The sequence below is a fragment of the Episyrphus balteatus genome, chromosome 1, assembly GCF_945859705.1.
Source record: "Episyrphus balteatus chromosome 1, idEpiBalt1.1, whole genome shotgun sequence".
Classification (NCBI taxonomy): Eukaryota; Metazoa; Arthropoda; class Insecta; order Diptera; family Syrphidae; genus Episyrphus; species Episyrphus balteatus.
The window spans coordinates 73,640,925-73,667,344 of NC_079134.1; the positions used below are offsets into that span (position 1 = coordinate 73,640,925).

General features: G+C 33.7%; 1 protein-coding gene across 2 annotated transcripts in view; it reads right to left on the reverse strand.

The window, feature by feature from the left end:
* The window catches only part of LOC129907791 (CD109 antigen), a 203,223-nt gene that overhangs the window by 86,782 nt on the left and 90,021 nt on the right, over positions 1-26,420 (reverse strand). For both annotated transcript variants that reach the window (XM_055984168.1, XM_055984167.1), the window contains exon 2: positions 38-4,333. In XM_055984168.1, coding sequence (XP_055840143.1) covers positions 38-4,333 — 4,296 coding nt within the window. The remainder of the gene's footprint in view (positions 1-37; positions 4,334-26,420) is intronic.

A 26,420-nucleotide genomic window follows, 5' to 3' on the forward strand; every position in this document is an offset into this window, starting at 1 on the left:
TGAAAAAAATTAAAACTGATAACTTTACTAAACTTACTTGAGTGGATGCCCACCCGCCATCATTAAGTCTCTGAGCATTTAACCATCTAACAATCGGATCAACTATAAACTCACGTCTCGAAACATAAACGAGCAATGCATAAGCAGTTGTTTCGATGTTTAACGCATCAAACTCGTAAGGAAGACGAGGGAGGGAGAAATATTTTTGATTTTCTAATTTGCTTGGTGGTTGTGGTAATTCGACATTTCCCCAATACATGTATTCTCCAATAGTTCTAACATGTCCCCTCAAAATTGTAAAAACATGTTCAGCTGTTGCAGCTTTACACATAAGCAATGCATAAGCTGTAAGAGCAACATCATATGGTTCCTTAGTTTCCTGTAAAAGCTGCATATTACGTTCAATCCATAAAATAGCACGTTGTTGAGCAAGCGCAACTCTTGCACCTAAGGTTCCTGATAGATCCTTCACAGTAGCCAATGTTATCAAAACGTGTGAGGTTAGTGATATGTTCCTGTTACGAATAGAACTATCCGCAAAATTTGTGCGATTCATCTTCCTATCAGGTAACCAGGTAACTTCGTAGAACGCACCTTCTGGAGACTGATGCTGTAAAATCCAACGAACGCTTTTCTCAATAATCGTCGGATCAATATAGATAAAGTTTTCCCATTCATAAAAAGAAGCTTCTTGGAAAATTCGAACACAGTAAGCCGTCAACCAAACCGAGGAATCGGAATTATTCCAATCCGACCGGTATAATGAAAATGATCCATCGTTACGCATAAAACTTAGTTGTCGTTGGTATCCAATGTTCATATGAGCGAATGCGTGTTTTTCGGTGTTTTTATTTCTTTGATTGATTAAGCGCATGTACATAATTGTGTACAGATTTGCTGCAAAACTAAATGCATTCTGCTCAGCCGATTCCATGGGTAAATATAACAAAGAAGTTGCATTAACAGGCATGGTAGGAAAAATTGGACCAACCACATCACCAACAACTGAAATTCTTGCCCGGTTAGAACCGTACACAAAATATCTATCAACTTGATAGGGTATTATGGGTGTTTCAGTGATGTTTACATGCATATATTGAAAAACATAAGCCCTATTACTTAAATCCAATAATATTGCTTGATGACGATACTGCGGCAAGCCATCAGACATTACATTCAACGTCCTTGTAATCAAATCTGTTCCCATAAGTGTAGCTGCATGAATTGTAACCTCAATTTTTCCGAGTCTTACAGGAACTATAGGCAAGTAAACAATGGTAGTTCCTTGAGATTCTAAATAGATAAAAAATTGATGATCTCCAAACGAAGTTCTTGGATTATAGGATCGAACGATTCCGCCGTCTTCAACGTGCACAAATTTGTAGTCTTGAGAACTGTGCAATACCACATTTGCTTCCATTGGCATTTCCATGTAATTGAAAAGAGTCACACGAATGCCAATTTGTTCACCTTGATAGCATTCACTAGGCATTTCAACATTTATGAAAAATGGTTGAACACCCACGTACTCTGTGGCTTTCGGAATCATACCAAATCCCTTTGAAGGACTTACACTAAAAGCCGAAATCATCCAGTATGCTGGACGATCTGGAACTTCTATGTTGAATATATAACGACCATGAGGTCCAATATTAACATCCTTCCAAAGCCATACGTTTTCATAGTGTCGTTGTACACGATTAAATCGGTACTTTCGAAATTGTAGTAAATCAGTTTCGTTGAATTTGTCGCAGTCAAGTTCATCTGTCCCATCTTCACAATCAAATACACCGTTGCATTTATTTTCAAGGCGGTAACAATTTCCTTTGAGACACTCTCCGTACCCCAGTGTAAAATTGCAGGTAACTGAACGCCTTGGCACTTCACCGTCTGTAAAAACAATCAAACCAGAGTACTCAAATGTCCGGTTCGCATCAATTCCGGAAGAGGAAGCTGGATAATAAACAAGCTCATCTGGTTGACCAATATGCGAATGCCACATATGTTTATATGTTCCATTTGTTTGTTCATCAAATGTTGACATTTTCGTTATAATTTTAGCATATGTTAGTTCATTACCAGCTTGCATGCTATAGAATGCACTATCAATACCTGATAAACTAACATATGAACCAGGTTCCCCAAAAATTGCTACTTCAACCTTCTCACCAGTTCTTGCTTTTCGATTGTTAATGAGTAATGTAAAATTATTTCGAGAAATACCATTTACGGGGAATGTTAAAGAGTCTGCCACGACCTGACCAAGCGGTGAAATTGTCCAGACAACCATGGTAGCTACTGGAGCCATTTCTGCACTAAGAGTAACGGCAATTGTACGAACTCGTTCATCGATTGGCTCTTGATCACTTACTAAAATAACGCCCTTAGACATGATCAAATAATTGAATGAGTTTGAATGATAGTTAGTCCTTATATGGAATATTATATACTCCCCAACAATAGGTTGCTCAGTACTTGTAGTAACTTTTATATTCTGACTTCTGGGAGAATAGTAGCTTATTAACATAATTTCAGTATGTGCCCGATCACCACGTGCATTTACAAAATTAGCTTGTATTTGCATGCTTTCAACGCCTTCAATAAAATCTTTGAACTCCCTTGAGCGTTCATCCATACCTAAGTCATAACGAAGATCTATCTTCAACTCCCATACTCCCGCTTTTTGAGACATTCGAATTCTTCTCGTGGAATAGTCTTTTCTACCTCCACTTCTGCTATCCACAAAACCAGTTATTTCCATCATACTGTTGATCAAAAGTTCTTGTTCAAGTTGTGTGTTGTCATGATATTCTACCACCAAATAACACATGAATGGCATCATTGGCTTAAAAACCTGAGGAGATTCTCCCATAAATTTAACTTTAATTGAAGAGTTGTACACTCTTGTGATTGCATAGCCTGATACTTGTTCATCGTAGAACTTTTCTCCGACAGATGCTGTAATTAAAATGTCTAAACTTGGAATATTCGTTGGAACTGACTGCAGCAGATCATTCATTGGGTATTTAAAGTCAAAAGTTCCATTGAAATATCGCAAATACGGTAAGGTTCTTTTGTAAGAACCTGTCCACGGGTCATAGATTTCTTGTCCCTCTGGTTTATTAACCCAGAATGGCCATTCTTCGTCGAATTGGTAAACTCTTTCAACAACATACTGATTTCTATACATAGTTTGCTGCGTATCGTCTTCTTTTCCGATATTATTGTTATTATTTAAATTCTGATTAAATTGATAATCATCATTATTTGTTTGTTCATCGAATTGTGGCAATGAGCGACCAATTCGATATTTATCATTGAGAGCCTTATAATTAAGAAAACCAATTGGCTGTAGTGTGGCTTTAATGGTGAGATTGCCTTTGACGGGTGCTCCACTTGTAAAATTGGCCATGATTTTGCCATATATAAACGGATCGCTTGAAAAGAAATATGCAGGAACAGTGACGTTAACTTCGAATCTAGTTTGATAATATTCCTCAACTGTGAAGTGCCCTTCTTCGATCTGACCTTGAGCAATAACACGTATAGTCCATTCTCCAAACGTTGGCAAATCAGATAACTTGTAATCTAAACTGACACTTCCTAAATTGGATTGGCGTGAAATCCATCGTCGCAAAATGTGTTTGTTTGGGTCTAGCATATAAACGTCAACAGCATTATCGTATCCTTTTAATTCGGTCGTAATGGGAATTGTACGAAATTTAACCGTTTCGCCCTGCTTATAAAGTGGTTTATCAGTTTGAATAAATATCGTCATAGAACGCTGGGAAAAGTGTAGTTCTGTTTCATTGAGGAATGCTATACCTCCGAAGACATTTTTATATAAGCCTTCTACTCGCAATTTATAGTTTCCTCTTACACTAGTAGGTGGGATTCGCATTAGCATAGTTTCAGGAACATTTTCTTTAACGTCTCTCGAATCACCAGATATTTGAACACCGTCACTAGATATACTAGTATGAACAGTAATCGGATAAGCGGTTTTGAGGATTGTCACAGAAACTTGATAAATTAAACCAGGCCGTACCATACGAGATGCCACTATAAAATAGGTTGGTTGTTTGGTATATATGTTTTCCAAAAATGATGTTTGAATATTGTATGTTGATTTTGCACGATTGGAAAAAATGTTCCCTGCATTTACATCATTAGGTTGTTGTCTAAAACGATTGACATTGTTTTCAAAATCATTCTGTTTACCCAAAAAACGACCATATTCATCAGTAACGGGTTCTTCATTGAATAATTGGGTGCAACCACATTTTATATGCAAAACGAGCAAACACATAAAAAAAATCCTCGTGAACCACATCTAAAAAGAAAACATAATAAATACATGAACTAATCAAATATAACAGATAAAAGTTCTTCGAGTCAAATTGTAAAAAGTAGCTTAGAATGAAAAGCCTTTATACTCAGAAACTTATAAATAACTAGCTGACCCGGCGGACTTCGTTCCGCCTTTCCAAGTATTTGTTTTCAAATTTAGCCCTGTAATGTGTAAAGCTTGTAAAGATTGTACCAGTATGTTTTTTAGGGTGCAGGGAAATAATTCCACGGGAATCTGCTCCACATGGGAATTTATTCCACCTTATGTGGGAATCTATTCCACTTTTTGAAGTGGAATAAATTCCCACTTTTAATTGGGAAATAACTTCACCTTCAGTTTTGGTGATTTATTTCTTGTCATTTTGGAGAATGATTTTACTTTGTTTGTATTGTTTGTGCAATCTGGAAAAAAGCTGCGTTTTTGCGGAAATGGATAGTACCTTCAGTTTATAAACCATTTACATGGCATACAAAATAGTAGAAGGACTCTAGCGATACCGGGCGACCTCGCATAGTAACTAGCCTTACGTCTACATGGGAGCTCTGTAGATAGTTCACCTCATATTTCCAGTCATACTCGTGGGAACCAAATGGAACAAAACAAACAACAAAAAATAACAAAACCAAAAATCATTTACTGATTGACCATATAATAACGGAGTCAGATGAAGAAGCTCTACTCCGCTCACCAGGGACTGATATGGACGTGGATTTCGTCGAACCACCCCCATATACAGGAGCCGCGCCCGATCCCAACACAAAGAACAATCTAGATGCTCAGGCACCACAAGGTCCAAGCTCTATGATTAAGGGTAACGAACACGTCAACAAGCCCCAGCAGAAAGACTATTTCACTGGGGCACAAAGACGACGCACAGTGTGGGAAATCGCTCATTTAGCGGAATTAAATTAATAGCGCTTACAGGTTTTACTTTTTGAGATTACTTTTTTTGCAAGATTAATTATAAATATATCAATAATGAAAAATAATAACAATTATTTAAATATCTCGTCAAATTTTTTATGTACAGAGCTCTGAAAGTACAAGTTTTTTGCCTTTCGATGGAATCATTTTTAAAAGTACTGCACGGTCACAAAAAAAAAATTTACCATTTCTTTTTTATAATATTATTAAAAAATAAGTACAATAATGAGTAGAAGTACGATTAATAACATATTTACACACATTTTTGATGTACAGAGTTCTAAAAGTACACGTTTTTGGCACCTTGATAGACCCTCTTAAATAAATTTTAAAAAAATAAATTTCGCGCAGAAAAGAAACTTTGTATTCATTTTTGTTGGTAATATTTATAACTATTACATACGAAAATGAAACAGAAATAATTTTATATGCATAACACTGGTCAACAAAATTAAACTTTTTTTTTGCCACAAGAACCAAAATATACTTTTCTAGTAGTTTTTGGGGTGCTGAATTCGAATCTGAAGTCAGAAAAATTTGATTGGCCTCCGTTTTTGAAATATAACCGTTATAAAATGCTAAAAAACGTAATTTTGGCTGTTTTCGAGGTTCTGTTTTTATGTGGGGTAATTCATTATAAACAAATTTGTAACGGTAATTTTAAGAACAGATATTCTTCTTTCGAAAACTGTTTAAATTTTCCCGATATCTCTTTTATTGCTCGAGATATCTTAATTTTCATTTAATAAGTCAAAAAGAAACTAAACTTAATCTAAAGTTTAAGTCACTGGTCACATAATTTTTGCCACAAGAACCAAAATATACTTTTCTGAAGGTTTTCGAGTTGCTGAACTCAAACCCGTAATCAGAAAAATTCTATTAGCCTTCGTTCTGGAAATATAACCGTTATAAAAAAAAAACCTTTTTTGCATTTCATAACGGTAATATTTTAAGAACGAAGGCTAAAAGAACTTTTCTGATTGTGGATTCGAGTTCAGCAACCCAAAAACCTTCAGAAAAGTATATTTTGATTCTTGTGGTAAAAAAAGTGTAATTTGGTTGGCCAGTGCTGTTTCTGATTCAAAGACCGCTACTTTAATTTTAAATATCTCGGGCAATAAAAGAGATATTGGAAAGATTTAAACATTTTTTGAAAGAATAAAACTAGCTCTTATAGGCACCGTTACAAATTTATTCACAATTAATTGCTCCACATAAAAACATAACCTCGAAAACAGCCAAAATTACCTTTTTTGACATTTTCTAACGGTTATATTTCAAAAACGAAGGCCAATCAAATTTTTCTGACTTCAGATTCGGATTCAGCACCCCAAAAACTACTAGAAAAGTATATTTTGGTTCTTGTGGCAAAAACCTTGTTGACCAGTGTAATTAGCCAATTTTTTGATAAACGGAGTTCGGAAACTACATAAAGGTTAACTGGAAACATTGGGTTTTTTTGCCTTTTTTGCAGGACTCATCAAATTCTTTTTTTTATCTTAAGATGGTCTGCTATCATAATATTAGAAAGTTATTTCATCTTTGACTATTTACAGTAGTCTTAAATTCTCAATGAGTAAGGAAAAGTAGGTATGTGAATTTCAAGCTTCTACAGTTTCGACCGATTTTAGCTCATATTTCACTGAATCTTTAACAAAGCGTTCTCATAGTTGCCATAAATAAATTTATTCTATCTTCAGAAAGCAGCATATTGTCTAAACCACGAATTATAAATGACCAAGCACTTGATTATTAACTTAGGTATGCAAATATGAAAACCCTGTTTAAATATCGATAAACGTTGTGAAAATTTAAAAATTTTAAATTATTTAAACTTTTTTATTATTACTGGAACACCCTTTATCCGATATAATCTTTATAATTTTTATTCCTTGGTAGTTTTCTTTTTTAATTTTTCAAATTACTTAGTTCTTTTTTTCTCTTACTCTAAATTTTGGATTTGAACACCCTGTATTTCTGTTATAACTATTTTTAAATGAATTCACTAGCCTATTGTTTTTCAAACATACTGTAAAATAAAAAAAGTTCTTAAATGTTTAACATAGCTAATCAAATCCGGTACGGTACGGTATGTCATCTTTTTTTTGTTGAATAGTCACTTAGAAAAATCGAAAAAAAATATATTATAACATAATTGGGGTGCCAAATTTTAGTGATTCTTGATAGATACTAAATTAAGCTTCGCATTGAATACAGTCCCTTAGCGGAATATTTATTTATTTATTTAATATGTTAAATGCTAACATTAGAAATAAGCTTAAATACTAACAATGGAATCATTAAACTTAAACTCAATATATGAGTAATAATTGTCAATTAATCACAATAAAATATACATATATTAACATTGAAACTAAATGTACTAATATAAATAACAACAGAAAAAACAACATTCTGGTAAATTAAATTGATTAAAGAAGCTATTTTTGAATTTATGGGATTTAACATTATCATTAATAGAATCGATTATATGAAAGTTTTTGTTAAAAATATTAATTAGTTGATTCATAGAGCTATTGACGCCATAGTTAGATCTACTAAAAACTACACAAATTGGTAACCTATTTCTTAAACCAGCACGCCCAACATTAAAATTCAGTCGATCCAACACTGAAGAAGATATTGAGCCTCTTATTATCCCAATTATAAAACATAATTGCAAATACTCTCTGTGAACTGAAAGTGATGGTAAATTAATAAGTTTAAGTCTATCCGAGTATGGAGGTAGGACAATATCTATCGGACCATGAAAGAAAACGCAACGAAAATCTCATGAACCTTCTCTGAACACTTTCAATTCTGTTTATATGAATCATATAGTAAGGTACCCACACTATACATCCGTATTCAAGAATTGGCCTTACAAATGAAATATATAAAACCTTCAAAACATATGGATCCTCGAACTCCCGCGCAAATCTTTTGATGAAGCCAAGTGTTACATTGGCTCTTTTAATAATGTGTTTATAATGATCAGTAAAAGTTAGTTTCGGATCTAAATTGATTCCTAGGTCAGAAAAATTTGATAATTTACATAATTGCGACGAATTTATCTCATAGTTATAAGCAATTAAATTTTGTTTTCGTGTAAAGCTCATTGATTTACACTTGTCAATATTTAATATAAGGCGATTAGTGCAACACCATTCCCAAAATCTTTTTAAGTCTTCTTGCAGGAGCTTACAATCGGATAGGGAATTTATTATTCGAAATATTTTCACGTCGTCAGCATAAAATAAAGTTTTTGAGTTTTGGAAAACAGAAGGAAGGTCATTTATAAATAACACAAAGAGCAATGGGCCTAGGTGACTTCCTTGAGGTACACCAGAATTTACTCTAAAGTTCTCAGAACAGTCGTTTTTAAACATTACGCAGTAATAACTGTCTACAAGGTATGAAGATATCCATGAAAGAAAGTTCTCATTTAGTCCAATTCTTGATAGCTTTTTCAAAAGTACTTCATGGCTTAGTTTGTCGAATGCCTTACTGAAATCAGTAAATATGCAATCAACTTGTTGCTTTTTCTCAAAAGCATCAACGCAAAATGTCGTAAACTCTAGTAAGTTTGTTACCGTCGATTTTTTCTTCACAAATCCATGTTGATTTTCACATAAAACAGAGGAACAATTAAAGGAAAGAGTGTCACATACTAAGGATTCAAAAAGTTTTGGAATAACGGACAGTTTGGCTATGGGACGATAATTAGTGATAAAATTCTTAGGGCCCTTTTTATGAACCGGTCTGAGGTAAGCATATTTCCATAGAGTAGGAAATTTTGAACACTTTAAGGATTCATTGAACAAGAGATATAATGGGTAAGACAAATAAGATGAACAATGTTTTAACATAAAAGCAGTTTAGCCATCTGGACCAGGACTTATATTATCTTCTAGTTTTAATATTTTATTTATGATTGAGTCTTCAGAGATTGAAAAATTAATTAACGCCAGATGAGAATACTCTTCCGTTGAAGAATAATTATCTAACGCGGAATAACTAAAGTTTTGCTCTAACAAAAGTAAAAAAATCGAAAAAAAACACATTTTTTTAACTTCAATCACCAAAACAAAAATGTGAAACACCCTGTGAAATAAAAAATTACTTACATAATAATACCTTGATATTAAGGAAATATAAAAAAAACTAAAACTTTTATTAAAACACACACCAAACGCACGAGAAAAAATTAAGAGCAAAGTAATCTCTTCCACCAAATAAACAGAATAAAAATCGCCAACTGCAACTTCAAAGCTGTTTTTTTTTGTTTGCATGATCCCCTCCTAACAATGCTTTTGTTATCACTTTCTACAATCTATTAGCTTTTAGAAAACCCGGTTTTGGCATCAAACAAGACAAGTCATTTTTTGAATTAAATTCCGCTTAATTCGCGAAATCTTACACTGTGCGACGTATAGCTGCGCAGATTAGGGACGGCATTGAGCCCGAAGAAGCAAGGCGCAGAGAAAAAGCCAGATACGCAAAAGTACTAGCAGACAAAAAGGCAGGCGTATCAGTGCAGGCAACAAATGAGGGCAAAAGGGAACGGTCGGCTGACAACTCCCCTGCTGGAGCAGCCTCGAAGAAGCATCATGCTCACGAGAAGACCAGTTTTCCATCTGTGTAAGGTGATCGTTTTGAGATCATTTTTAGGTCGAATTCCTTTCAATTGAAAAATCGAATTTTCGGCGATCTCGAAGCGAATTTTTTCTGAAAATCATGTTCCATAGAAAAAAAATTCGCCTCAAACGAAGCAGAATTCGAATTTTTTTTAATCCCTCTTTTTTGAGAGATTTACACGGATTTGCACACACACTTGGAACATTTGACATTTCTCAAACGTCAAGCTGAAAGTTTTCTTCGTATTGTTTGTTTATTTGAGAACACCAACTTCAAATAAAGAGTAAATTTTAATTGAATATCGTATTTTTATTGCGGAAAAATATGAAATAAATAAAAAAAAACAATGTGCGATCAAAATATATTTTTTCCTGGCATAGTTCTTGTGAAAAAGTCAAATTACTGTGACTTTTCTTCTCGTAATTGTCGTCAGAAAATGTTTTCTCTGTAAAACCACAGCATACGGCCAAAATAATAACCTTCTACTTCATCTTCACTCAGATCTTAATAATAACTGCAATTTCCCTTTGATTCTGATTAAAATAAATCTATATTACCGAAGAAAATAAATAAAATTATTGATCAAAGGAATCTCTGGTTTTATTTTGCAGAAATTGTTTTGGTTTCAGCTTGACGTTCGTGTAAAAATTGTTGTCAAATGACATACACACAATCGCAAAAAGAATTCGGTTTGTTTTCATGTTCCTTTTTAACACCAAAAATTCCATTTTTTTGAGGCGATTCTAAAAATTGAAAGGAATTCGACATTAATTTTGGTTTACTTGGTATCACTTGGGTTTGACATCTGTCAAACGTCAGTAAATTTTAAAATAACCAATGAAGAGTTTCAGTTTTTCACTTCCATAGCTACAATAATTGAGAAGACAATTATTAAAAACGTAAGTTAATATTTTTTAAAACGCTTAAAATAATAATTTATAACTTTGATATCTACCTAGCAAACAAAACTCGAAAAGGATCGCTTGAAAAGAATCCTACAAAATATTGTATAAACTTTCAATTCAGATGGCATATCCAAAATGTTTAATATACTCAAAAAAGTATCTTATGTTATTCGAAAATTTTGCACGAGTCTATAAAAAACACGAAATATTATTTTGAAATTAGTTTTTTGTGTACAAAGGTATGATTGCACATTACTTTGAGTCGGGGAGGTAAAATATAATAACAAAGTCTGACTCTTCTATTTTCTATTTCATATTCATTTACTTTATTTTAATGTTGTAGGCTTAAAATAATTGTACAGGCACAAAAATATTCATTTTTCCCAAACAAAGTGAAAGCACCACGAAAACCATAAAAAAATATGCTAAAAATGTTAAATAGTATCAAATTGACACCTAAATAGGTGTCAGCTGAAAAAGTCAAAAAAATATGATAGTCACTTTTGACTATCATCTTACACAGACGAATTTTCTTGAATTTGACAGTCAACTATCAAAAATCAGCTTACACGATTCCACCCCAGATTGAGCCCAAGCACTAGCAAAGATAAACCCAGCAGTGCCGCCAAAACTGAATCCAACCTTGGAAAAGCAGATGAACAATCGCGACCAAGCACATCAGGGAGCTCCTATCGGGACGCCACTGCCCAATGTAAGGTCGCGATTATGCACTTACTTCACCCATTACAAACACTTTCTGAGCGTGAAACCAAGCTGGTGAGAAAAAGCGTTCTGGAAGAGATGTACAAAACAGACAAAAACTGTCCAGCAATCAAGCTTGTGGCCGTTTCGGACAGAGACGGATGGCTTTCTTTTACCTGTCACGATACAGAGACCAAGAAATGGCTCATGTCTACAGCAGAAAAAATAAAGCCATGGAAGGGCGCAAAACTTTTCTCCGTCGATGATAAATCCAAGGAATCCATTCTGAAGTCCAAATGCAAACTGTTCTTGAACTTCTCTCAGATCCAAATTAGGATCAAGGGAAGTTCAAGGCAGGAAGCCACCAGGACACAAGACAACAACAAGGGCGGTAGCTCTAAGGGCCTTGTAACACCACAGGAAGCCAACAAAGATGCCCCTGTAATCAGTGCGTCAATGGTAGAGGTTACGAAACCCAGGAAGTCTAAGACGTCTGAAGACTTATCTCAGAACGATGAGACCCCTGGGGATACCTCTACCACTGCGCCTAAAGCTGATGCTGGCGCTCCTGCCAGTAAACCCGATCATTAACAATCATGGGATTGAGGTGTATCCAAATAAATCTGCAACATGCGAAGGCTGCCTCGGCAGTACTAAGCCACAGATTTAACAAGAAACACCTCGATATAGCCTTTATCCAGGAACCTTACATAGTGAAAGACCAGATAAAAGGCCTATCAGGTGAGCTAGTATGGGCGCCATACTACTCTATACACATAAATAGAATTGAAAGTATACAGCGTTAATTTTTAAGATTTTCTCTTCATTTTTTTGCCATGGACAGATAAGGGTTATTTTGCCTCCATACACTTCAAGACTTCAATTGTTAAACTTGCCATCTCTTTCTGGTCACATAGAGTACTTGCAGTTCTGCTTCATAACAGGTGCTATAAATGGATCTATTTCATCAATTCTCGATCGAATATGTTTCAATGTGAGTCAGAGTAACTTAAGAAGGAATATACCACTTCGAACTATTTTCAGCAGATCAAACTACGGCGCGAATAGTCCTCTTAATCAGTTAATTAAAAATTTTAATAAATTCTTTATTCTCATTGGTTCTACAAATAATAACTTTAAATCTGTAAGCTTTAAATGTAAATTTTTTGCTCTCAGTAGTTAAAATTTTGTTGTATTTAAATTTAGTTTTAAGTATTTTTTTGTAATTTTTAACGTTAGTATTTAACGTGTTGAATAAACAACAACAGCAACAACTTTCACACACACCCCTGTAGGAAACTTGTATTTTAAGCTTACTCAATAATACTATAGTGTTTAAACTTCCCAAATGCATATTTAATTTTTTTTTTTATTTTTAGTGTCAGAAATAAATGTATTTTACTATTTTTTACACAGGAGTAATGTCGTTTTCTCATCTCCAATGTCGATTTTGAGCAACTTGGAATTTAAAATGCGCTGTTGTGAGTTAACGAAATGAGATAAGGGGATTTTAGGGGACGATTCTTGGGTATATTCTAAGAAAAAAAAAATTGTTCTACAGTAACTCTCTATCTGCAAAGTTGATACCCTTTGGCGATGAATTAAGAAATAGCTTACTTTGTTATACATTTACTAATGTTAATGTTAATTTTTTCGTTAATACTTATGATAGAAACTTCATTAGTGTCTTGATTTGTAGAAGAAATGCTATTCTTTGTAACTGTATTTAAAAAATGTTAGTATCTTTTTTAATTGCTCAGATATCATCCTTGGTGACTTCAATCTACCCAAAGCTAATTGGGATCCTGAAGGTGGTGCCTTTTTAACCCCCTTCTTCCCTTTGGACCTAAAAGAAAATGCACAAGAAATTGTTTCTAATTTTACTGATGACTGCGCAGATATGAGATTGTATCAAGTAAACCACATACAAAACATACAAAATACAAATTTTTAAATTTTGGACTTAGTTTTCACCGATGTTCCGGAACTAACAAAGATATCTGCAGCTGATACATTTAATTTAAGAACTCAGTCCATTACTCTTCAATTGAAATGCAATTTTATGTAGACCAATATAATGAATCTTCGGTTCGCGGTAAAAAAGTTCCTGATTTCCGGAAAATTGATTATACGCAGTTTTTAAATCTTATAACGAACTTACAACTGGACAAATCTTTATAATATTACTGATGTGGAAAATAGCTGTTCTCTGTTTTATTCTGTTCTTAAAAACTTCCTTTCTACAACAGTCGGAAAAAGTATTTTGACAAAATGAACATTTTTCTTACTGATGAGAATAATCTGGAACGGTTAAACATAAAATAAGGAAGTTGATGGTTATTTATTAAGTGTATTATGGTGAATCTCACGATGGTCAAAGTCATTCATATAGTTGGTATTATGCTTCGAGGCTGCATTTTCAAGCACGTTTAAAACTGACAGACTTGTTAAGGCCCCGATTTGTAAAAAATTGGTTAAATCGGCCGAACTTAACATTGAAATTAGTGCATCTTCTGTTGCAAGTCATAATTTCGGTGTGTCTGTTAAAAAAAACTCACGGGAAACTACAAATTACCAAATATGAAAACACAAAAATATAAATTATATAAAAATTTACCATAAATGGGCAAAAAATGAAAAAAATGCACTAAAAAATAGACGCATTTTGAAGAATTCACTTTAAATCGGGGATTGACTCCAAAAAGTCTGCATTTGGAAATGCCATTCTTTCATCAAAAACTTTGTTAGCAAAAGTACCCTTTGCATTGAGCCCAATGAAGACAATTTTACCATGTTTATGGGAAGATAATACAAAATTTGTCTCATACAGCAAAAATCGAAAAAAAAATTGAATTCTCAAAGGGACATGTTGTTGTGCTTTTCGCTTCTGGAACAAACTTGACCAAAATTGTACGGAGCTTCAACAGTTCCTTTACGTTTCTAGGATCATTGAGATAGAAATTTGTGAGAATGTGGTTTGTGGTCCATAAAACTTTGTTTTTGAATGAAAGAAGCATGCCAATATGTTCCTTTGAGAATTCAGTTTTTTTTTCAATTTTTGCTTTATAAGATAAATACTGTATTATCTTCCCATAAACATGGTAAAATTGTCTTCTTTGAGCTCAATGCAAAGGGTACTTTTGCTAACAAAGTTTTTGATGAAAGAATGGCATTTCCAAATTCAGACTTTTTGGAGTCAATCCCCGATTTAAAGTGAATTCTTCAAAATGCGTCTATTTTTTTAGTGCATTTTTTTCATTTTTTGTCCATTTATGGTAAATTTTGAATAGTATAATATTGCATAATTATATTTTTGTGTTTTCATATTTGGTAATTTGTAGTTTCTAGTGATAAATTCAGTTCTCCACAGTTTTTTTAACAGACACACCGAAATTATGACTTGCAACAGAAGATGCACTAATTTCAATGTTAAGTTCCGCCGTATAGCCCAATTTTTTACAAATATGGGCCTTAACAAGTCTGTCAGTTTTATACGTGCCTGAAACACGTAAAATACATTATCTTACCTTACCAACGTTGAAAAAGAACGTTTGTCAAAATATTTTTTCCCTCAAAAACTAGTACTTTTTATACAAAAAATGCAGCCTCGAAGCATAATACCAACTATATGACTGACATTAACCATCATGAGATTCACCATAATATACTTAATAAATAACCGTCAACTTACTTATTTTATGTTTAACCGTTACAGATTATTCTCATCAGTTATGTCGTTTTCTATTGACTTTTGAGATTTTTGTGTAAAAATTTCAGATTTTCCACTGCAAATAGAATATGAAATCTAGTTTTGTAATTGTGTGCGAAATCTGTGCGTATAAAAAAAATAAAACAACAACAAATGTTCAGACAAATGTCAAACAGAGGAGTGTGTGTGAAAGTGCGTGTGTTTGCATGCGTGAATCTTGCTAAAAATCCAGATTCAGATTCTTAAATCTCAGATTCATTTTTTTGAATCCAAGACGCAAATAGATCATGGAATCTGAGATTTTTCCACTATTTCCCCTCTTCATCCCCCCCCCTTTCAGCTCTCAGATTCACAAATCTCATTCTGAGATTCGTCAATAGAAAACGACATTAGAAAAATGTTCATTTTGTCAAAATACTTTTTCCGACCATTGTATGTGTGTTCCTTTTAAAAACTCATTTTCTGAGTCTGAATCTATAAAATGGTTTAATAAAGAAGTTAAAAAACTAAGAAATTTCAAAACAAAATTGTATAGACGTTATTTGACATCCAATTCGGTTGTGGATAATTTGAAATACACATCTGTAAGAAGAGAACTCCATGTTAAAACTAAGTCAAACTATTATCTTTACCAGTCTCCTTCTAGCACTCGTTGCGTAAACATCTTTCTAGCTAGCGACTTTCAATTTTAAGTGCATTATCACTTATGAAAGTTTTTCACAGCTTCGTGATGGAAGTATACTAATTCTCGCTAAAAACAAGAGAATAGCTGATAAATTTAAGGCGGTTACTAAAATAACTGATAAATGTCCAGTTACAGTGAAATATCACGATCGCCTTAACTCCTGTAAAGGAATCGTGTTCGCTCCAATGCTTATTAATGTGCCAGAAAAAGAAATTGTTGAGGAAATGGCTACACAAGGAATTACAGCAGTATACAAGTTTACCAAAAACATCGAAGGTAAGCAGCGTCCCACGGGACTGATGCTTTTCACCTTTGATTTGTATAAACCACCACCAACTGTCGAAATGGGATTTTATAAAGAAAAGGTTAAGGAATACATTCCTTACCCGATGCGTTGTCGCAAATGCCAAATACTTGGTCATACAATTAAATGGTGCACCAGAGAAGAAGTTTGTGCAACTTGCAATCTCCAACCACATGATAATGCCCCTGACAGCTGCACACGTTTTATGTGTGCAAACTGCCCCCAAATGGAAGAACCACATCCATCTTCATCCAATAAATGCCCCAAATACATTAAAAATAAAGATATTCTAACAATAAAGACAAGAAATAAATGCAGTATGGCTGAAGCCAGACGCTTATATTATAACCTTAAACCAACCCAAGATAATTTCAACATAACCTTCAATGATAAAGCAAAAACAGGTAACATCTCTGCTTTAGATAATGCCATTTCACTTGAAAAGCGCAAAACAATCGTAACTACCTCTCACTCTAACGTACAATCTACCTCTTCATCTTCTCTTAACACACAATCATCCTCTTCTCTCCTTAATGCATCAAGTTTGCCACCAAAATCATCAACAAATATTCAAAATAACCCCTCTGATAAACACATCACAAATAATTTAATCCAAAAAAATTCTAATAACCATACCACTAAACCCGCTTCAACCGTAGATAACAACAATGAAATTACAAACTCAATTACCCTTAAAAATAACAACCAAACAGAAAAAATGAACGTCTCTGAATCTGATTCAGATGACGCAACTATATCCTCACCTATTTCGTCAATTACCAAATCTCTCATAGAACAAAAAAAATATTTTCTTCCCAAGCCCTCTAATAACAATCATGAAAATAAACCCATTTAAAAAACAACAACCCGCAAATGCTAACCCCGCTGACCGTGTGTCGAGATGCTTGGACCAAAATTATGGTCCGAGCACCTCGACAGACGGACAGCGGGGTCCTATTGTCAACACCAACACACAACCGTCAACCACAAATTTGATACAACCAATCTCAACAGTTGAAAAAACTGTTCCAAATAAAAATCTAATGGATTTCACACAGCATGAACACCACATTGCTGTGCAGAATACCGAACCTACCCAACATTCATCAAATAACACGTCGATGCTTTTATCTTCTGCGATGGACACAGATCCATCTACTTGTGATTGGAACTGTCGTCTTCATGGCAGATGCAGGCATTGGCAACAATTTTCACTAAATCCCCATAACAAAAACCAAACTAAACCCACATCAAATAGTTGTTTTAAAATTATGCAATGGAACATAAAAGGTTTCATTAACAATATCGAAGAGCTTAATATTTTGCTTAAAGAACACTATCCAGACATAATATCCATACAAGAAACACATTTTTCAACCCAAGCAACTCCCATAGTACCTAAACCATACATTGGTTACTTTAGTAATCTTCCTTGCAATGTTACTGCAAAGCATGGTGTTGGTTTGCTTATTAAAAACAACATTCCTCACAAATATATTCCAATAAATTCAAACATTATGGCTATAGCCTTAGAAATTCACATAGAAATAACTTTTACTATATTATCTGTTTATATTCCATCCGATCAAGTTTTTAGTAAAACAGATCTTGAAAATATCATTCAGCAAATTAATCCACCGTATATCCTTACTGGTGACGTAAATTCTTGGAGTATACTTTGGGGCTCTCCCCAAACTAATAAGCGAGGATCTATTTTTGAAGAACTCATTACAAATTCCGACCTAGCCATTCTAAATGATGGATCCCCAACCCATTTCTCTACTCATGGCACATTTACTCACATAGATATCACATGTTGTTCAGCAGAAATTCTACCCAGAACATCCTGGACAATTCTAGATGATCTGCATAACAGCGATCACTTCCCCATTTTTACCAAACTTTTACTAAAAACTAACACCAATAACCATCATATCGCAAAATATAAAACTGATCAAGCCAACTGGAATCTATTCAGAAACAAAGTTGACATTAAGCTATCAGTAGAACCATATCCTTGCGTAAATAAAGAAGCTGCGGTTTTACTTAAATGCATACGTGGTGCTGCCAATGATTCAATACCACAAACATCACCTTTTAAACATAAACGTAACGTTCCATGGTGGAACCCAGAACTTGCTAAGCTAAGAGAAACTAAAGTTTTAACTTGGAGGGTTTTTAAAAAAAACCCTACACTAGTTAATCAGATAGCTTATAAAAAATCCAACGCAATTTTTAGAAAACATCTAAAAATCAGCAAATTAAATAGCTTTGAAAAATTCACAGCTGAAATAAATCCAACTACTTCTACGAGAAAAGTTTGGCAAAATATAAGGTGTTTAACGGGTAACACAATTATAAGAAACATAGTTTCTATCACAACCGCAAATGGTCCTATTTGTTCAATAGATGGAATTAGTAATATTTTCGTCAAGACTTGGTCAGATAATTCAAAAGACTTTAACTTTCCCCCCAACTTTGTTCTTAAAAAAAGCGAATCATTGGCTTTGGTCCCCAACCCCCCAACTAATTTATCGGCAATACATATTGAGAAAGATATTTCCCTACTAGAACTCGAAAGCAGCTTATCAAAGTTAAAAGGTAAAACACCTGGACCTGATAAAATTTCCTATCCCATAATAAAAAACCTACCAAGTTCAGGCAAACTTAGACTAATCTCACTTTATAATAACATACTTAATAAAGGAATTGTACCTCAAAGCTGGAAAACAGCCTGTGTGGTACCGACTCCTAAGCCCAAAAAAGAAATTAATAAAGTAGATGGATATCGCCCGATTTCCTTGCTACCATGTTTATCAAAAATTTTAGAAAAAATCATAGCCAATCGTATCCTTTGGTTCACTGAATCAAAAAAACTAATAAGCATAAAACAAGTAGCTTTTAAGCCAAAAAGAGGTTGTCTGGACGCCCTCCTCCACCTGGACTATGTGATATCCAACGCATTATCTTCACGAAACCATGTTTCTATTCTAGCTCTCGATTTTGAAAAAGCCTTTGACCGCATAGGCATTCACCTTGTGTTAAAAAAAATTAGCGAATGGGGTGTCGGTCCCAAAATCTTTAACTACATAAAATCTTTCCTCACAAACAGAAAATTCTGCGTCAAAGTTGGAAATACCTATTCAAAAACCCTATCCCTCGACAATGGAATCCCGCAGGGATCTCCCCTCTCTGTAATCCTTTTTGCCATCGCTTTTGATGAGCTAAGCATTTTAATTTCAAAATACAAAGATTTAGATCACTGTGTGTATGCTGATGATGTATACATATTATGTAAACACAATGATCTTAATCAAACAAAAATAATTTTTTCCAATTTACTTAAAGAAATAACAGAATGGTCTACCATCTCTGGTTCAAAATTATCATTAGATAAGTGTAAAACACTTCATGTTTGCCGTAAAAAAAATTGCGAAAACCTTAATTTATCTATTAATAATATTATTATTGAAAATGTATTTGATTTGAGTATTCTAGGTCTTACTTTTAACAACAGATATAATTGGAAGTCTCACTGTATAGCTCTAAAAAAATCGCTAGCATCAAGATTAAATATTATTAAGTACTTATCCTCAAAAAAAAGCAGTGTGCATGTAAATACTCTTTGTTGTATGACAAAAACTTTAATATTAAGTAAAATTGACTACGCTTTAGCTATATATGGTTCTTGCCCTAAATCTACAAAAAATATATTCAAACCCACTTATCATCAAGCCGCAAGGAAAAGCATAGGGGCTTTTACCACAAGCCCTATTAAAAATATCCTCGCTGAAGCAGGCCTACCTACGGTTGAAGAAAGATTTTCTGAAATGGCATTGAAGCTCACTGTTAAATTATCATTTCAAACTGATTCGATAATTGACAAGGATGTAGCATTAGCTTTGAGTCACAAACGACAAAGAAGAATCCCATCAGCTATTCACAACACCTTACTAATGGCTAACACCTTGGAAATTCCTTTTAAACGATTCACAAAATACACACCATCTTTACCACCTTGGAACCTTAATAAATCATCAATCCTGCTACAACTAAATGAATTCCGAAAAGATAACACCAGCAAATCCATTTATAAAAAGCTTTTTTATGAAACTTTCTACGATCTTACTGGGAAAGGATGGTCTTTCGTTTATACCGATGGTTCAAAAACCACTGATAGTACGTCTTTTGCAGTTACGTCACACGATGGATCAATAATCGTTCAAGGGATCCTTCCAAACCTTGCCTCAGTATTCACAGCTGAAGCGCAAGCTATCTACGAAGCAGTTAAACATCTCTCACATACTCGAGGCAAATATACTATTTGTACCGACAGTCTTTCTGTTTTAAAGGCTATACTAAACACAAGACATGAATCTAGTATGATCTCAAAGATCAGAGACATGCTAATTGAAAATCCCTCCAAGATCAAACTTATGTGGACGCCTGGTCACGTTGACATTGTGGGAAACGAGCTCGCGGACCAAGCTGCAAACTCGGCTCACATCTCTCCATCATTTATGTTTGAATCGTACTCAAGAAAAGACCTCAACGCCTTCATTTTGGAAAAAATCAAATGCGCACGACAACAGGAGTGGTCAAATTATTTACACCATTACCAAACAATCAACCCCACCAGAATGAGTCCAGCCTATCCCAGCAATATATCTAAGTTCAACTTAAGAAACTATATTCGGCTGCGACTCGGACACACTCAAATAACGCACGGATACCTTTTAAAAAGGGAAACACCTCCAATATGTCCAAAATGCAATAACATCATCACTATTGCTCATCTCTTGGGCTCATGCTTTCTCTCGGAAAATCTTCTTCATGACCGCAACCAAGGCCAACACAACATCCCGGAACTCCTTCAAAACCCAAACAAAAACAATATAGATACAATAAACCAACTTCTCCATAAACATACAATAAAAACATAATTATCATATGAATATATCTACATTTATATTATACAGACTATAAATTCATTATCAACTTAATTTATTTAACTCATTATTATTTACTTGAAATTATAACTTATTATTTTTTCACAAAAAAAAAAAAAAACACTAATTATAATTAATTCATCTATCTAAGAACTGAAAGTACTATGATGCTAGCGTTCTTTAAACTCTATTAATAATAGATTTTAATTTATTGTTAATTCTTATAAATAAATAAATAAAATAAATATCTTTACCTATTAGGCATCAAAAACCGATTCAAATCAGATCCGAAAAAGTTTTAGCAATTTGTGAACAATAAAAAGAAAACAAATAATTTTCCGGCTCTGATGACTAATAACAATTTTTAAGTTTTAATTTTTCGGACTTACGGCGATTTAATTTGTTTATTAAACGAAATGAATCGACAAAAATTTCCCGACGCACAATGAGGCAAAACTCAAAAAAGCTGGAATTTAATCAAATCATAAAGTTAAGCTTTGTTTTGAATTGGGCTTTTAAGCCAAACGTCAGTGTCGAAGAAAAAAAAAAAAAACAAAAAAAAAACTTTTGACATTTCAATTTTGAGGAAAAATGGCGTGTATTATGCATGTATGCTTTTGTTTTCCTCAGAATTGATTTGATTTGATTGGTTGGTTTTTGTTTGTACTTCTTTAATAAACAGTTATGATAGAAAGGAAAAAGACAAAGACAGATTGCTTAAAAGCCCAATAACCCAACTATTTCTCTTTGAAATATAATAGAGAATTAGAAATGAGAGAGAAAAAATTAATTTTAACCACGTGTAATTCAGGAGATTGTCTCAAAGGAAGAGAAAGATCACTTTTGGGTAGAATTTTTACGACTTTTTATCATTTCGGATTGTTTCAGTAAATTACGTACTGTTTATTATTTTTTACTTGTACTAAGTTGAATCTTTTTGAAATGGAATCAGTGAGCTTGGATACGTTCTAATAAATTTCTTTTTATGAAAAAAATATGCATTCAAAATATTTTAATTCGTAGTCAAAAATGGAAAATAATCTGAAAATAATGTGTTTTTTAGCTCTCTTCTGAAAGCCTTAGTTATTTATTTGTTCTGCGTTTTGTCTAGTTTTAGAATTATTAAAAGTTTTCTTGCTACTTTTTGCTACCCTGTGTGAATTGTTCATTTTTAGTTGATGACGTCATTTTCTATAAATGCACCTTTTTTAGTAAAAATTGAGAGTGAAAAAGACATCTAAATTATTTAATTCGTTCATTTATTAAATGCGTATTTATGTACACTTGTGCTCACTAAATTAAGCCACAAAACCAACGAACACGTTTTTCTCAATTTTTTTTTTCCTATATCACTTTTTATCTCTTTTGTTTAACGGTTACTAACTACCGTTATCCGTGTAAGAAAAACACTTGCCAAATCAAGAAGAAAATGAATTAGTTCTTTAATCGCTTGCAGTTGTTTGTGATAGCTTCGTAAGGCAAGTGCTCAAATAATTAAGCCATTTCATTTATTACAGGTAATTTCATTATTACCGTTACCAATTTTTTATTAAAATCTAATTAAATTAACTGTTAGCTTATTCTTAGTAAACTTTAACTAAAATGGGCAAAAATAAAAGCTCTACTCCATGTGAGAGAAAAATCATCTGGGAATGCTTTCAAATCCACCAAAACGTTATGAAAGTAACCCAAATCTTAGGTTTTTCTCGTGGTAAAGTAAGGAACGCGATTCAATATTATAGAAATAAGCAAACTTTTGAGGATTCACCACGAAAAAAGCAACGAAAAACCACTCCTGCTGAGGATAGAATCATGACTAGGCTCAGCAAATCCGATCCCTTCATGACGTCAGTACAAATTAGAGCCCAAATGGAGACGGATTTCAATGTTAAAATATCCTCACAAACTGTAAGAAGACGATTGAAGGAAAACAACTTGAATGGACGCATCGCGAGACGAAAACCAAACGTGTCAAAAAAAAACATCAAACGAAGACTTGGTTTTGCGAGAGAACATCTTCATAAGAGCCTGCGTTTTTGGAATTTAATCGTATGGAGTGATGAATCCAAGTTTAACGTGTTTGGAAACGATGGAAGACCGTATGTCAGACGCCCTCCATTAAAAGAATTGGATCCCAAATACACGAAAAAGACGGTTAAGCACGGCGGTTCATCGGTGATGGTTTGGGGCTGCTTTACCTCATCTGGGGTTGGTCCTATTATACAGATCAATGGCAAAATGACTGGGGAAATGTATAAAGACATCCTGGACACTCATTTGAACAGGGATTATGCCGATAATTTGCCTCTCGCCTGGATATTTCAACAAGATAACGACCCTAAGCATTGCTCTAGGGTCGTAAAATCTTGGTTTGAATCGAATTCCATTAGAGTTCTGGAGTGGCCTGCTCAAAGTCCAGATTTAAACCCCATAGAGAATCTATGGGGTATTATAAAAAGGTCTGTCGCGGCCCGAAAACCCATGAATAAGGCCTCTCTTTGGGAAATAATCCAACAAGAATGGAATAAAATTACTCCTTCTCAATGCGCAGCGCTAGTCGGTACAATGTCCAAGAGATGTGCAGAAGTTATACGACAAAGAGGATTTCCAACAAAATACTAAAGGTAAAAAGTGGTTTTAAACACTATATACACGACATCAGATGTCTTTATTGCAGATGGCTTAATTATATGTCCACTTGGGTTGGCGAAATCTTAACAGTTTTACACTAAAACTGCCCTGAATAATAAGATTATGTTGAAAAATTTGTATATTATGAATTAAAAATAATTAAATATTTATATGTACATAAAAGTTTAGTTAGTGAAGCAAATAAATACTTTATTTTGAACTTAGTCCGAATTTCAATTTGAGTGGCTTAATTATATGAGCACAAGTGTATAATAAAATATTAAAAAAAAAATTAATTGAATAAATTTATTTCAAAAAAATAGTAATAGTAATAAAAAAAAAATCAAAATTGGCAACCCTATTTTTAATTTTTTTTTTTAATAATCGCAATTGTATTACTATTTTATAAAATGCATTCAAAGTTTAAATTAAACTGGTTGAGGATTTTCCGAAAAATTTTGAAAATATTAAAAAAATGTTTGGGTGGTAACCCTAAAAATGGACGTGGCAATTCGAAATTTTGGCTATGAACTAACATTTGTATAAGTAGGATTTGTTCCAAATTTCAAGTGTCCAGCTCATTTGGTTGATTTAATGCCACCTTTTTGCCATTTGCCCCATTGTGCGACGTTTCGACAGGGTTACACTTGTCGTGGTCAAGGGTTGATTGTTGGTTTGTGGGTGGTTGTTGTTTTTTATTTTTCTCTATTCTCCCGCTTCTTGTTGTCTTGTGCGGAGATTGTATCGGTGCGTTGTTTGTGCATAGATTGGATCTTTTTGTTGCAATTGTTGTTGTTGTTGTGAATTCACGTAATCTTGTGAACAAGCAAAACTGATAACATCATGCTGCAGATTGTTCTGATTTTTGTTTTTGTTTTGTGTGTTTTCTGTTAAGCTTTATTGTGTTAAGCAGTAGATCCCAAGCAGAAGAGAGATTAAAACTTTGGTCGCGGTTGAAATTTGAATGCATTTTAATTTCAATTGCTTCTCTTACCAATCTGGGTACATAGTAACGTTCGGTGGAGATGGATTTAGCTTGATCAAATCTGATAAGTGATCATCATTATAAGCCATATGCTCACAGATAGCTGATTTTGTCACTTCGTTCTTTTGTATTGATCCTATATTCCTTCAACCTAGTAGAAATCGCTCGTTTTGTTTCACCAATGTATGAGGAACACAGCTACAAGGAACAGAGTACACTCCAGGATTTTGAAACTGAATTTTATCTTTTGGCGATCTTAAAGGTTGGCGAATTTTTGCTGGTGGTTTGAAAACAGCTTTTATGCCATGTTTTGATAAAATTCTTCCTATTGCTTCGGAAACTCCTTTTCTGTACGGAAGAAAGGCTCGTTTTTCACTCAGTTGGTTTTCTTAAACATTTATTTCTTTCGGTTTCCAGGAGCGTTGTTTGGGATTGTAACCATTTTTTTAAAGAGCGGTGTCAACGTATTTTAATTCTTCTTTAAGATGTTCACCGTCACAGATTGAATATGCTCTATTTAAAAGAGCAGATACCACAGAAGTAAAATTTGATAGAGGGTGATGAGAAGCGGCATGTAGATATCGATCGGTATGGGTACTTTTTCTATATACCGTATGCTCTATGGTTCCATCTTGCTTTTTAATTATTTTGATATCTAAAAATGCCAGAGTTTTCATTTTCCACTTCCATAGTAAATTTAATTTTTGGATGAACAGAATTTAAATGGTTGAAAAATATGTCAACATCATTTTTTTTTGAGAATACAAAAATTATCGTCAACATATCTTTTCCAAATAATCGGCTTAATTGGAGATGTCATGATTGCCTGTTCCTCAAAATGTTTCATCCAAATATCTGCAATCATGGGTGCAAGTGGAGAACCCATGACTACTCCATCCACTTGTAAGTAAAATTTTTCACTATATAGAAAATATCCAGACGTAAGGCACATTTCAAGAAGTTCTATCACTTTTTTGTCATCATTCGAGGAAGATAACTGAGTTTTAATTATGTCTAGCAGTGGCGGCTGTACCTTAACTGCGCTCGAGCGCTGAACCACCAATTTCAAAAGATTTAAAAATTTAAAAAATATTATTTTTATACATGTTACCATATTAATATTTTTTTTTTTTATATCAAAAAACATTACCTATTTAACAAATAAAATTTAAAATTATGACGAAACAATTTGAACGCTTTGCATAAGATTTATTTATTTACCTACCTACCCTAAAAAAAATTCTCGTGCGTTTCGGCCAGTGCACGAGGTCTTCTTATATAATTTGTATGAGTTACATGCAAATGTGCCTGACGCGTGAAACAAAAGATATTTAATTGAAATATACAGAGAAATAAGACTTCTCTCGTGCGCCGCACGAGCGAATCGAATATTAACGATTGATGCTTGAAGTTTTATGTTAAACTGCCTAGCCAAGCAAGGAAGATGTGGTGGCCGAGTAGGTTAAGGCGTTATAATGATGGTTTATTTTTCATTGTGCTTGGTGCTTGCGGAACGTCGTTCGAATCCTGGTCTCGTCGAGTATTTTTTTTTTCTTTTTTTTTTCAAATCTCAAATTTATGTTCATAGGTATTTATTTCATATAATTTTAAAAAGTTACTAAAAGTTAAAGCAGCAG